Source organism: Staurois parvus, unplaced genomic scaffold (assembly GCF_062004578.1).
Source record: "Staurois parvus isolate SC_StPar_1 unplaced genomic scaffold, SC_StPar_1.0 ptg000198l, whole genome shotgun sequence".
Lineage (NCBI taxonomy): Eukaryota > Metazoa > Chordata > Amphibia > Anura > Ranidae > Staurois > Staurois parvus.
Window position 1 is genome coordinate 7,033,467 of NW_028317994.1, and position 14,579 is coordinate 7,048,045.

Sequence of the window (14,579 nt, forward strand, 5' to 3'; positions counted from 1 at the left end):
AGCTTGTCTGAGCTTTCAGAAAGCAGGGAGCAGGGAGCTGAAATTACACTATGCATAGCTAATTGGCTAATTGAGGAGAGCTCCGAGAGCTGATTGGAAGGAAGGGATACACACCCACTTCCCACAGCACACAAGAACAGAGCTGAAGATGTCAATCACAGGCTGTGTGCTGGAGATCTCTCCCGTTACCTTTTTCTCTTGGTGTCAGAAAAACTTTTTAGAAGTGATTTATGCTAAAAGCAGAGGAATGAGGCTGCTGACAGAAATTACACCTAATGCTCTGGACACACTCTACAGGGATATGCTTTGTTCACATTTAATGCCTAAGGTTTACAGCCACCTTAACTCAAGAAGCTGAGACTGGAATCTGTATGTCTCTTTTGTAATTAATATTTCTTACCTATCTGCTTGCAAACCTCTTTAGATTGTACAATTTTGGCATGCCTTCATGCCATTATGAATAAGCTTCTGTGAGTGTATACAGGAGTTAAATCATACTGGGCCTGCTTTCCATATGGAGATTCAATTTGACAGGTGCAGTCTGAAAGCAATTTCTGTTGTGCTTACTGGTTAGAAACCAATAGAACTGTGTGACACCAATGTCATGAATGGAGTCTATTTTTTTGTAAAATAAAGTTTTTTGTAAATAATAACAAAGTTATAAAAACATAAAAACATATCATTGACTGATGTTATGTATATTTGAAAACCCAATAAAGTCTCTCTTTAAAAAAAAAAACAAAAAAAACATAAGTTTAAACATGTATAAAGTTTTAAATAATGGTATATTTGCTGTATGCCAGTCTTGTATGACTGTCCTAGTTGAAGGAGATTCTAAAGGTTAATCAATTATTGAGTCTAATTTTTTTAGTACATGGGCATGGATGCCATCTGGGACAGATGCTTTACCTATGTACATTTTGTTTTTGATGTAACAGTACCTCTAATTCCTCAGGAAATCATACCTGCATATTTAACTATATTTTGTTAGTTTTTAACTAACAAAAAAAAAAAGAACAACTTTCTAAAAATTGCTTTCAATGTCATTTACATAAAAATATTTTGCTCTAAAATAGCCTGTCCATTCCTATGTGTAGAACTGTATGCAATTTAATTTACTGTTTTGCTCATCTACTTTATTTAGGTCTTGATCTCTTGGAAGGTCAATCTCGACCAATCACATGGGAACAACTTCAAGTGGTAGATAATGATAATATTAATGCTGTCCGCCTGGTTATTGTAGATGGGCTAGAGCATGGACGCATTACTGTAAGAGGTAGGTAGGTTTTTGCTTTGCATCTGACATCTGTAAATATCACTATAATATACAGCACATATTCACCTTTAAAAGAAAATGTAACTTTACTAGCTAGAAGAACATTGCTCAAAGACCAAGGGCCAATTTGGATACACTTAATATTATGCTCACCAAATGAAAAAGTACAGTTTATAAGAAATGTGTAAGTGTCTTGATGAATTGTTAAAGTGTTTGTTAAGGCTCATTGTTTTTTTCACCGTCATGCATTCTATGCATGAAGGTAAAAAAAACTTTCTCTGTGCAGCAGCTGCCCCAGGCCCCCCTAATACTCACCTAAGCCCCCACTCGATCCAACAATGTGCACTGGAGTCTTAACTATCCTGGGACTCCCTTTCCTCATTGGCTTAGACAGCAGCACGAGCCATTGACTCCCACTGCTGTAAATCATAGCCAGTGAGCCAATGAGAAATGAAAAGGGGCAGGGCCGAGCCTGTGTGTGAATGGACAGTGGGTGCCCCATAGCAAGCTGATTGCTGTGGGGGCACCTGACAGTAGGGAGGGGTCAGGGGACCCTAGAAGAGGAGGATCACGGCTGCTCTTTGCAAAACCACTACATACAGCAGGTATGATGTGTTTGTTATTTAGCCCCTTCCCGCCGGCGCCTCCCGGCCCTTTAAGAGTTTTAGACACCGGGAGGCGGGGCGGGTGGGGCGAGGTCTAGGGATCATGTGACCACCGTGACGCGTCGGAAAGGTCCCGATCGAAAGAGCGGACCGGGACCTTTCTGTGAGTACCGCACATGTGTGCTGGGGGCGTGCGCTCTCAGCACATACGCCGGGAGGCTGCACATTTGTGTGCGGCCTGTGTAAAGGGGTTAAAAAAAGCCTTCTCAAGCCTTTAGTATCACTGTAACTCTTTGGGGCCATTTACCTATCTAAGTTTAATTTCCAACAACTGAGAAATTAAAAAATTAAGGGTCTTTTCTTTTTGAGCCCAGCATCTGGGTTTTCATGCAAAATGTAAAAATTCTGCAGATTTTATTGGAAAGCTTTATTGATAAAACATATTAATTTGTACATAAAGCAATATTAAACCCAAAGCAAACAGTTATTATATTGCAATTTACCAATTTTTAGATGTGACAACTGCATTCATTTTCCTTTTTGGCTTTCTTTCTTTTTATTTCACCTGATGTTCCTGACAGCAAGTCAGTTGTTTTTCAGCAGAATAACCTGCCCTGCAGACGTAGAAGTTAGAGGGTTGAGACAAACCATTTAATACTGAGGGAGATGCTTACAATGATCAGTTTTTATTAATTTATGTAAAATGTTTATCTCAGAAGGAACACAACTGTTTATGATTATAAAGTCTGAGTTGCAGTTTGGCTTTAATTTGTTAATATATATAAATCTGATAGTACACTCCCCTCCCCCTACACTGACAATGCTGTTGTCCAAAGGTTCCCTCTTTTGCTTATTCACCCAGAGTGGGATGGCCAGGAGGTGTGTTACTATCCAGATCACCATGTGAAATCAGAAAGCCAGAGCACCTAAAAAAAAGAAAACTCCTGCAGCCATCATATCTAAATGTAGAGCCCTTCTAGATAGCCAGGAGGAGCTAGTTGCTAATTTCTAGTTTCTAGAAAGGCTAGGCATCACCCTGGTGATTGTCAGAGGGCCAATTTTGAGAGGCTCTGCATATGAGATCCCTGATACCTCCCCCTGCTCTAGAGACTTGAGATTTCTGGAAGCAGCGGGCAAGGGTGAGGAGGGGCTGATCTGCATGCTTAGGGGATCCTGACCAATCCCCAGGCAGGAGGCTTGAGAACAGCCCTTAAGTATGACTAAGCCTGCTTAGCAGAAAGAGAGTTTGGGTGAAAGATGGAGTGAGAAGGCTAGAGTGTGGATCTCAGGGGGGGGCCCAGGGAGGGGTGTCTCACAGCCTTATTCATCCCCTGAGAGAGGACAGCTGGGAAACAGCTCAGCATTAGCCCTGAAGGCAGCCATCAACCCACAAGCTTGCAGGAGAGGACTGAGTGTGTAATCCCACCCCCCCTGGGCTGGATAAGGGGAAAGGGCATTCTGGTGGGAAACCTGACTAGCCCCCATCAGGGACTGCTAATCTAAAGGTGGCAGATTCTGGGTCTTCTTGCCCAGGGATTCCCTCAGGCAACTGGTTGAGGAAGAGAATTCATCTGGGGTCTGAGGTGGTACACCTGGAGAGCTGGAGAGCTGGAGAGCTGGAGAGCTCTTCAAACCAATAAACTTTTGCTGTAAAAGGACTTGTACATAGTTGCCAGGAAGTTGTCCTCAGTTTACTGTTCCTTGGGCATCCCAAACACCCCTCAACCCCATCTGATTTATCAACCACTTAATAAAACATCAAAAACAAGCCCAAGGACTGTTTGCTGCCTTCTGTATACAACCTGGAATGCAAGTCTGAAGAAAATGCATGTTTCCTGGCTGTAAAGGACTATAAGGGGACCCAAATCTTTAGCAACTCCTAAAGGGATAGTGCTACATAAGGATTGGCAAGCTGCAAAATATAGCATTTTTGGTTTTAGGTGTAATACCACTTTAACATAAAATATTAGGCACCACAAGCTGCTTGGTTGCAGTTCTAGACTTGAAGCATTCAAAGTTCAACTAAGAAGTTAACACCTGCACAGTAAGCCCTAGTCTGCTTATTGGTCAGAGAGGTCTTGAGTAAAACTTTTTCATTAGCTTAGAGGCTCTGGTGGTGGGAGAGGGCAGGGACAAGCACCCACTGATAGATATGCATTTTGCATGCCCCAGGTTTAGGGATTTCTATGCTAGAATTGAATGGAGGATCCTAGAGGTGCCTTCTACTGCATGATTACTTCACTTTGTAAAAGTTAATTTCCACTTTGTAAGGAAATTTTCACTTATGTTGGTGAATCCAGTGAAAATTCACTTTAAAAAGAATACCCAATCATGTGCAAGAAAAATCTGAAACAAACTGTATTTTAGCTTGCAATTGGATTGATTGGGTGATGTAAATCAGCAGATCTTCATCTCAGTTACTAAGCTAAGCAAAAAACCCTTGCAGAGGGAAAATGTACTGAATGGGCAGAAAAATAAATCCCTTAGCAGGTAAAACAGCTCCTACACATGTATTTTATCTGCATATTTGCTGTTTATCTGGGGTTCTGCTTGCATATCCTGCGTAGATTGCTGAGCTCAAGGACCAGCGGCTGCAACCCTTTCTTATGTCACTGAACAAAGTATGATTAGCAAGTACATATGTAAAAATTCTGCACAAGCCTTGTTGTTTACTTTTGCATTTCCACTCTATGTGCAACACAACCATTTGAGTTTTCTACCCCCAATTTGATCAAACTTTTTTGAATATTATTTATCAATAATATTTTAAATTCAGCATGTCAAAATCCTGGGCACGAACCCTCAGACTAAGCGCATTGTTAATAGGTTAATAAGTTTTAGTAAATTTAGAGATATAAGAAGCCAGTGCAGTTTGATGCAACCCTTTTAACCTGTCAATCTTCCATGAGGCCACCGGTGAGATGAAGGAACCAAAAGGAAGCTTAGGTGGTGGAAAGGGAAGCCTAGCTTGAATTTTATGGTAAATTAGGTCTCCATATAAATCCATCTGCAAATATCTCTGGATCATCATTTTGAAATATCATTTCATTAAATAAAAAAATTCTGCTTATTCATTGTGTTCTATTCAAATTGCTCAGGGTTTTGACATGTTTGCTTTAAATGTTTAGAGGCTACTACAACAAATGCTATATATACTCTTTTATAATAACCACTTTAGCTCTCACACCTGCAGGGACGGACTGACAACTCATAGGGCCCCCGGGCAATAGGGGATCATGGGGCCCCTGTGTCCTTGCCCAAACTCAAAAAAGCCTATGAAAAAGGTACCAGGGGCATCTCATGGGGCCCCCTGCTGACCCTGGGCCCTCGGGCAGTGCCGAGTTTCCAAATAGTCAGTCCTCCCCTGCACACCTGTATACCCCCAATGAATTAAAGCAATTTTTAAATTTCTATGTGAAAAAAATCTGCACAACAATACAGCTGCAAGCACAATTTTTTCTTTACAATATAAAGGGAGACAATACAGCAACAATACAGTTCAATACAAGAGGGTTAGGAGGGCCCTGCTAAGTAATCAAACATGTCCATGTTCATGATCAATCCAAATAGTCAAAATTCTTTTCAAAATAAGTAATAATGTGTACTTGCAGGTGAACAAACCCACCATCCCCACCAAGGGGTATCTACTCGCTTTCAATGTTGCTTTATACCAGGACTCAGGTAGGTATATATAGATGGCATCAATATCAATGGTCACTCAGCATTCTCCAACCCATGGGGATATATAAGCATAAATCTCTTAACTCCTAAGACTCAACCCCACAGGTTAATTAGTAAGACCAGCCATTCAGGAAATATACCCAGTGATCAAACTCAAAAGAAGCATAGAGAAGACATAGTACTCACCGCAACAACTTTATTGTATAAAAGATAAAATTGCACTCACATAAGAATGGAGATGAGATGACTTCATATGTAGCTTTGTGGCAAACAACGTTGTCGGAAATAGTGGACAGTATACCACCAAGCACACAGTTCCCTCCAGTTCATACACAGCCAATTCACAATGGGATCACTAAACTCCACCCAGTGCACTTCATCGCAGCTGATGTCATCAGGGGCACAGATGACTTGTCTGTATTTATTTCAATTAGCACAAAATGTATTCACATAAATAATTAAATTGCTACTAGGTCCCTATTGATTCAGCAATAACTGTTGTTGTTGCGTAAGATAAGAAAATACTACATATATAATTTTTTGTAGGACAAACAGGGCACTCTTTTGTAGTTTGACCAGTATTAGGTAAACAAATAGTGTAATTGTGGATAAAAGGTAAACATTTTATTTTATCATTTGTCCCAGTTAAAATTACACAAAAATTCTGATTCTTGTACAAAGCCTTGCATGGTTATTTCCAAATTAATTAAAGGTTCTTCAGTTTTGTGCTTTAATATTTTATAATCCAAAACTACATACAATTAACATACACAATAAAGAAAAGCAAATAAAGTTTCAATATGTTATATAATGTATGCTTGGAAAAATGGAAATGAAAAAAAAAACTGAAAAATAACAGTGAGGGGGGAAGTTGAATGGAAAGAAGGGGGGTTAATCAGGACTGATTAAAGTAACCTAACGGTTATGAGGGAACAAATTTTATTTAAAAAAGATTAGCTTTAATTAACATTAAATGCGGATAGAAGTGCACTCCTTTAATCTGCAGATGATTGAATGTTACTTTGTATCTCACTAAGGGCTCATTCATATGGGTGCTCAGCTCCGCTGGGTGTGAAGAGCTATTTGTTTACCGCTGAGTTGTGTGCAGGCAGTCCATGCAAGTGAATGGGAGTGCATTGGCTGTACTAAACCATCCGCACATTCGAATTTGACAGGTGTCCAGGGACCGCTTCACAAGTCTGGATGCATAGATGTGTTTCCATTTATGATGTTTTCACGGGGATTGGGCATATATTTTTGTGCATGTTTTAGAACTAATCTAAACAACAACTGCAGGAAAAAAAAAAAGAAAAAAATTGTCTCAGTAGTCAGAATTTGAAGGCACTTCATCTTGTGTTGGTGGCCAGTTCATGGTGTTACTTCTTAGTGATAAAGGGCATTAATCAAAATAGAAAGGCTGAAAATATTTAATCATATGAAAACTATTAGCCTCCAGTTGTGTGATAAAATTCCCCATAAACTCAATATTTTAGGAGCTTTGAATGTACTAGTGGCTAGAAGCTAGCAGCAGTAAGTAGCCCTATCTTAGCACACACCTGCTTTTGCTCTTTGACTGTGACTAGGCCCTACTGCAAAGTACTTCTCCTCTAAAATGTTAAATATTTAATTCTACTAAGTCACTCATTATCTGCTAAATTCCACGCTGAGAATATGACACTCTTGCTGTCTTTTGAGTTGAAGTACAGGACTGCAATGTGTTTTAAGCCCCTTGATCACTGGAGAGGTTAGAAGTCATCCTGTTTAATTCTGCTAAACCCGCAAATAGCAGACTTGTAAATCCACCTAGATGTCAGATTGAAGTTGATAGCCTGTAATCCTCTGACTATTAAATATTCAGAATAAATTGAATTTCCACAGCCCTGGAACAAATCGTTCAACTGAAAAATTGAGAGATTAGAGAAAATCTTGTCATTTATGTGGTTCAGCTTTTACACAAATAAGTTACACAAATTGGTATGGAACTTTGACAAATGGCAGTGGACATTTACAAATCTGGAGGCAGTGATGTGTGATCTTATATTAGTCAGCAGCTTGTGTATAAACTGTTCATAAGATGTAGAGATGTCCTCTAAAATCTATAGGTTTAGACCAGGGATTTTAGTATTTCTGATGACTTACATTAAAATCATTCATCACGCACAGATGATGCATATTGTACATATGTATAAAAATATTGTTTTTGAAAATTCACAAAATACTATTTAAAATATTAAATATAAGTCAAGTGCTAAGACAGCCAAATAAACTCTGTAATAATCTGTATGTAGGAAACACTATAACTTGTAACTATACTAAAGCTGTCACTAGTGTAACAGAAGGAAACTTTTAAATGCACAAGAGAAAGCAATTTCCTTCATTGGGGTTGTTTCATGAAATTAAAAGAGACCAGGGGCGGACTGACCATTCAGACACTCGGGTACTGCCCGAGGGCTCGGGGTCAGTAGGGGGCCCCATGAGATGTCCCTGGTACCTTTCATAAGCTTTTTTTGGGAGTGGTTTGAGTGTGGGCGAGGACACGGGGCCCCATGATCCCCTACTGTCCAGGGGCCCCATGAGTTGTCAGTCCACCCCTGAAAGAGACTGTTCACCTTGCAAAGTGAATGTTCTTTTCAGGGGCGGACTGACCATTTGGAAACTCGGGCACTGCCAGAGGGCCCGGGGTCAGTAGGGGGCCCCATGAGATGCCTCTGGTACCTTTCTTATAGGCTTTTTTGAGTTTGGGCAAGGACACAGGGGCCCCATGATCCCCTATTGCCCGGGGGCCCCATGAGTTGTCAGTCCGCCCCTGGTTCTTTTAGCTAACTGAATAGGATGAAGCTGTGTTCACTTCAATTATCCAATTGTTGGAAAGCATAAATCTAGTTTTTTCCCTTCACTTTATTAACTACTAGTAAACATTTACTTCACAAAGTGATTATATACCTCAACATTTTTTAACTTACTATACTATACTTTCCAATGGGGCAGCACAGTGGCTAAGTGGTTAGTGCCTCTTCCTAGCAGCACTAGGATTGTCGGTTCAAATCCCAAACATGGTACTACCTGCACAAAGTTTGCATGTTTTGCCTGTGTGGGTTTCCTCCTACACTCCAAAGACATGCTGGTAAGTTAACTGTCTCCTGTCTAAATTGGCCTTAGTGTGTATGAATGTGAGTTAGGGACCTTAGAATGTAAGCTGCTTGAGGACAGGGACTGATATATATGTTAAGGGCTATGTAAATTGACTGTGCTATATAAGTACTGTATCTGGAATAAAAAAGCTTACTTTGTTAAACAGTCCCTAATTCTTAAAGTGATGTTAATCCCTCAATTTTTTAAAAGTACTTTCTGCAGCTGATTTGATCATTTACTGAGTATGCAACTTCTCTATCTTTGAATCCTTACCTACATTCCAGGTTGGTCTGGTACCATGACCGTTGCCCCAAGTTTCCAGTTTCAGGATGGATCCTTTCTCTCACATCATCCTATGGAGTCACCCATGCATACAGGCAGTACAGTTGTGTCTCCTAACACTGTGTGGATCAATAGAAACACACAATCCTGTAGCCTAGGATGGCAATGCATTCCCCTTGGTCCTCCCATCTCTAAGCTAACAAATCGACTCTAGACAGCACTGTTCACTATAAGCTCTTTCCTGCGAAGACTGGAAGTTCAAGCAAGACTATGTAGCCAAAAGCAGGAGTCAAATATTCAGTTGCCATCATCCCAGTTATAGAATACTATTAAAAGAGTTCCCCCATATATTGGGACTTTAAAGTTCCCCCATATAATGGGACTGGGAAGTTCAAGGAAGCAGCACTAAGAGACCAGGAGCCAAGTTAAACTTCAAGTGCTCAGGTAAACATTTTAGCAAATATTTTTCTAGGGAGTGTTTATTTTATTGTGTTCAATTTGTAAACTAAGTGTAAAAACACTGAGGGATTAATACTACTTTAAGTAAATCAACTCCATAGTGTTGTGTGAAATTAAACCAAGCAGGATTTTCTGGCATTGGGCCTCCAGAGCTTGAATTTTCCAGGGCAGAAGAGTAGTTAACCTTTGGTTGATAGAATCCCAGTACAGAAGAGGTGAGTATGCAAACTAAAGATTTAGTTCAGAGTTTCTCAACCTTTTTTCAGTCAAGGCACCCTTTAACCACTTAAAGGTCTGTCCTATAGCAGTTTTACTGCTACAGGGCAGCCCTCCTATAAATATATACTGTACGTATATATATATATGTGATTTTGCACTTCCGTCAAAGGGGGGGGTGTATGCGCCGCCGGCGGATCGTGTTCACAACAGAAGCCAATCTGCTAGTGCTGGTGAATGGATGTCCGCTGGCACCAGCCAATCGTCGGGCAGGACACAGAACAGAGCTATGCCTATGTAAACAAGGAAGAGCTCTGTTCTGACGAGGGGGGGGGGGTGGAGAGTGTCCCTGCAAAGCTGGGAACACAATCTTTCACTTTCCCTAATAAAAGCATCATCTAGTGTACACCAAGCACATAAGCACATAGCTAGGCTCACAGTTAGTCCTTTGATCACCATAGATGTTTAACCCCTTCCCAGTCAGTGTAATTAGTATCGTGTAAGTGCATATTTTTAGCATTGATCACTGTATTAGTATCATTGGTTCCCACACAGTGTCAGTTAGTGTAAAAATATCTGCCGTAATATTGCAGTCTTGCTGATCACCGTCATTACTAGTATTAAAAAAAATGAATTAAAAAATTCCAGTATATGTCCCATAGTTTGTAGATGCTATTATTTTTACAAAAAATATGTAGCAGAATACATTTTGGCCTAAATTTATGAATAAATTTGATTTTTAACACTTTTTTGTTGGATGTTTTATAGCAGAAAATTTAAAAAACATTTTTTTTCAAAATTGACGGTCTTTTTTGTTTAAAACGCTAAAAGTAAAAAATGCAGAGGTGATCAAATACCACCCAAAGAAAGCTCTATTTGTGGGAGAAAAATTACATAAATTTCATTTATGTACAGTGTCGCATGACCGCGCAATTGTCTGTTAAAGTAACGCAGCGCCATATCGCAAAAAATGGCCTGGTCAGGAAGGGGGGTAAATCCTCTGGAGGGCAAGTAATTAAAATTCTGCACAATCTTGAGGCACCCCATTCTAAAATGTAAAAAAACGAAACACATAGATGTACATAATGCAGCAACATCCACAAAAGTAGGACACGCAATGTTGGATGTGACTTGTTCTTCCAAAGCAAATATACCTTTGCACACAGGTACTGACTAGTATTTCAATGTTTCTCCTCTTTCTCAGATTCTCTCCCACACTCAACTAATGTAACCCCAATGCTAATGGAGAGGGGCAGGGTAGGGGCAAACAGGGATGCTGTGTAGGCGATTGACATCCTTTTTATCAACCGATGATGTCATTGATTGTTAGGACACTAGTGGCTGGAAGGTTGTAATAGTGCGCAATGAAAACTTGTGGCTTCGTGTAACTAAAAGGTTGGCTTCATCCACTCACTGACTGGTATATCATTTTTGGTCATTTTTCTGAAGAACCCTGAAGGCACCCCAGGGTTCCTGGGCACCCTGCTTGAAAAAGGTTGATTCAGTTTACACAAACTTTACTTGGCTTATAGAATGGGCGATGTTTCTTTACACTTTATCTAGCAGTAGTATGTTACGTTCACCTGGACAATTTTTGCAATGTTGGAGACATTTCACTAATAATCGATCTTTTTCTGTTTTGTTGAATGCAAAGAACACTTTAAGCAATATTAAACCCAAAAATAAAAAAGTGAGTATATTGCAGTATACCAGTCCTTAGAGTTGGTGGCTGCATCAGCTTTCTTTTTTAGTTTTTTTTTCACATTATTTTCACCTGTTGATGTCACCAGTAAGTCTATTATGTTTTAACTTCCTTTAACTCGGCAAGCTATCCAGCAAAAGCAAAGTTAGAGGTTTGAGACAAACCATTTGCCACTGACAGGGTGGGCTTACAATGGTCAGATTTTCTTAATTTCTATAAAACCTTTATCCCAAAAGGAGAACCACTATAACTGCTTAAAATGTGTTAGCTTGAGTTTGGCTTTAATTTGTTAGTCAACTCAATCTAAATCTGATAGAGCATCTGACTATACCCTCTCCCCAGATTGATAAAACTGCTGTCCAAAGGTGTCTGCCTTGCCTTGACTTGTTTGTTGCATATATTTGCAAATACACATCTGGAAGCCACACTGCTGCATCAAGGCACTTCTAAATAGTGTGATCCCAAACTCTCCCAAATATGGGATATATACTGTATAAACTTCCAGTGTGTGTCTCCTCCATATCCAAAAATGGCAACTGCTCTGATCTGTCTGAAGCAAGCAAAAAAATGGAAAGGTGCATGTGGGCAGGGCAATATACAAAACAATACAAAAAAACTTGCTGAACTGTTTCAACTATTCAGGTAAAACAGAGGTGTTTGTTGTTGTCCTGTCCATGTGCACCTTTCCCTTTTTTTGCTAGTTTCAACCAGATCAGAGTGGCTTCCATTGTTGCTTCTTTTAAAAATTCTTTTTAGTTACTTATGTGGCTATAAATTCTGAGTTGTTGACATTCATCAGATTGGAGGAAGTAGCAAATATAAATATATAATAAATTAATTAATTATTAAAATAAATAATACATTAATTAATATAATATAATATAATAAATAAAATAATATAATCAGCATGAGTACAGCAGCAATATTGCTTTTCAACAGCAAAAACAGCCAGCAGTAATGTTCTGACCAGGGGCAGACTGACCATTTGGAAACTCGGGCACTAGCCGAGGGTCCGGGGTCAGTAGAGGGCCCCATGAGATGCCCCTGGTACCTTTTTCATAGGCTTTTTTGAGTTTGGGCAAGGACACAGGGGCCCCATGATCCCCTATTGCCTGGGGGCCCCATGAGTTGTCAGTCCGCCCCTGGTTCTGACATAAGAAAACTGGTGACTTTATCAATATTCTATTGTTCCTTTATTGTCCAATCACAGTATGGAGACAGGGAGGTGTCTAAACAATATTGGTTAACTGCAACAGAGAATAATGGAATCACAAACATGACTACTGTATATCAAGGCTGTGTAAATGGTTAGACAAAAGAACAAATCTGTTCTTCGTAACTGATCCAAATTGTTGACTTATGGATGGAAGCCAATGGATTGGCATGACAGCCAAGCAATTGGCCTTTCAGAAGGAGAGGTCAACAGCAGCCATAACTTTATCAGTACAGTTTTGCTTTATTCTATCCCATTTCAGTAAAAATCGGGTCTTTTATTAATGCTCTGCATAAGTCCGAAGATGAGTTGTGTTTTAGGTTGATTCACTAAAGGCAATTAGGCTGTTCACTTTGCAAGGAAATGTTCACTTTGCAAGAGAATTGTTCACCAGCTTAGTGACTGTTCTAAAGCAAGGGTGCCAAACTGGTGGCCCTCCAGCTATTGTGAAACTACAAGTCGCATCATGCCTCTACCTTTGGGAGTCATGCTTGTAACTGTCAATTTTGCAATGCCTCATGGGACTTGTAGTTTGGCAACAGCTGGAAGGCCACCAGTTTGACACCCGTGTTGTAAAGTTTCACTTTGCAAAAAATACCCCATTACGTGCAAGGAAAGTAAAAACTAAAATTAATTTTTGCTTGTACATGATTTTATGATGGAAGTCAGCAGAGCATCACATCATTCACTAAACAAAGGGTAAAATACCTTGCCTTTAGTAAACCAGTTCCATTGTGTGTTGTTATGATTAGATGTATATAAAAAATGTACCAGTAAATATTTTTTTTTGTGTTTCAATAATGTTTATTGGTTTTAACAAGTAACAAATAGGCAGTTGGTCTGCCCACGCAGGGGCTTGCAATGGCATTCATAACAGGAATAGGCACATATAAAGGCAAAGATGGCAAAACAGCGGCATTGTAAAGCAGTCAGAAACTGACAGAGAAAATATTTTTTTTAAATTGGATATTTATTCATGGTTGTTCACTTTGCACACAATAAATCTGTTATCTTTGTTTGTATTTTTTTAACACAAAACTGTCATTTTACAATTAGGAGGCAAAGGATTTATGTTCACAGTGAAAGACATCCGGGCTGGAGTGGTCTGCTATCATCATGATGACAGCGATACAACCAAAGACTTTGTCACTTTCCGAATATTTGATGGCCGCCACAGTATTCGACACAAGTTCCCAATTAACATACTCCCTAAAGATGATAGCCCACCTTTCCTAATCACAAACACTGTCATTGACCTTCCAGAAGGTCAGACTATTCTCATTCAAGGCTCAATGCTCTGTGCCTCTGATATGGACTCAAGCGATGATTACATACGTTACAATGTAACCAAGAAATCAACAGCTGGGAGCATTATGAAGAAACCAGGACAAAACGCATTAGGTATTCTACAATTATTGTTCATAATATGTATGCATATTATTAATCCTAATATTTATGCAGACTTTAAATGTAATGGTCTAGTTTTGTAGAAAATTAAAGATGGCCTCTATGTACTAAAGAATCTACCTTATGGGAGGGTCACAGACAGAAAAAAAAACCTAACAAGTTTAAATCTCCTTTATTCTGTCAAAGCATGTCTGCAGTAAGGACTTAAATACACATTCTTCAATTTTTCGATTATATGAAATGTAGACATTTTTACATTAACTACCAGAGGGAGCTCTGTACTCAACTGTAGACCACCTTCAACCTCTCTGCTTAACAACTGTCGAAATAGGATTTATTTCACACATGGAGTGAATTGATTGCAATGATTTGGCAGACTAACAGATTTGCAGTATGAAAAGGATCAGTAAAGCACACAATCACTGGGAGAGATTTACTAAAACTGGAGCACTCAGAGTCTGGTGCAGCTGTGCATGGTGACCAATCAGCTTCTAACTTCAGCTTGTTCAGTTAAGCTTTGGCAATAAAACCTGGAAGCTGATTGGTTTCTATGTAGAGCAGCAGCAGTTTTTGTATTCTCCAGTTTTAGTGAATAACCCCTATTGT

The 14,579-nt window shown here is 39.5% G+C and overlaps 1 protein-coding gene across 1 annotated transcript in view; it reads left to right on the forward strand.

Moving 5' to 3' along the window:
* FREM1 (FRAS1 related extracellular matrix 1) overlaps positions 1 to 14,579 on the forward strand; it is a 151,329-nt gene that overhangs the window by 25,669 nt on the left and 111,081 nt on the right. Inside the window, exons 7-8 of the mRNA XM_089678089.1 lie at positions 1,145 to 1,276; positions 13,623 to 13,967. Coding sequence (XP_089534215.1) covers positions 1,145 to 1,276; positions 13,623 to 13,967 — 477 coding nt within the window. The remainder of the gene's footprint in view (positions 1 to 1,144; positions 1,277 to 13,622; positions 13,968 to 14,579) is intronic.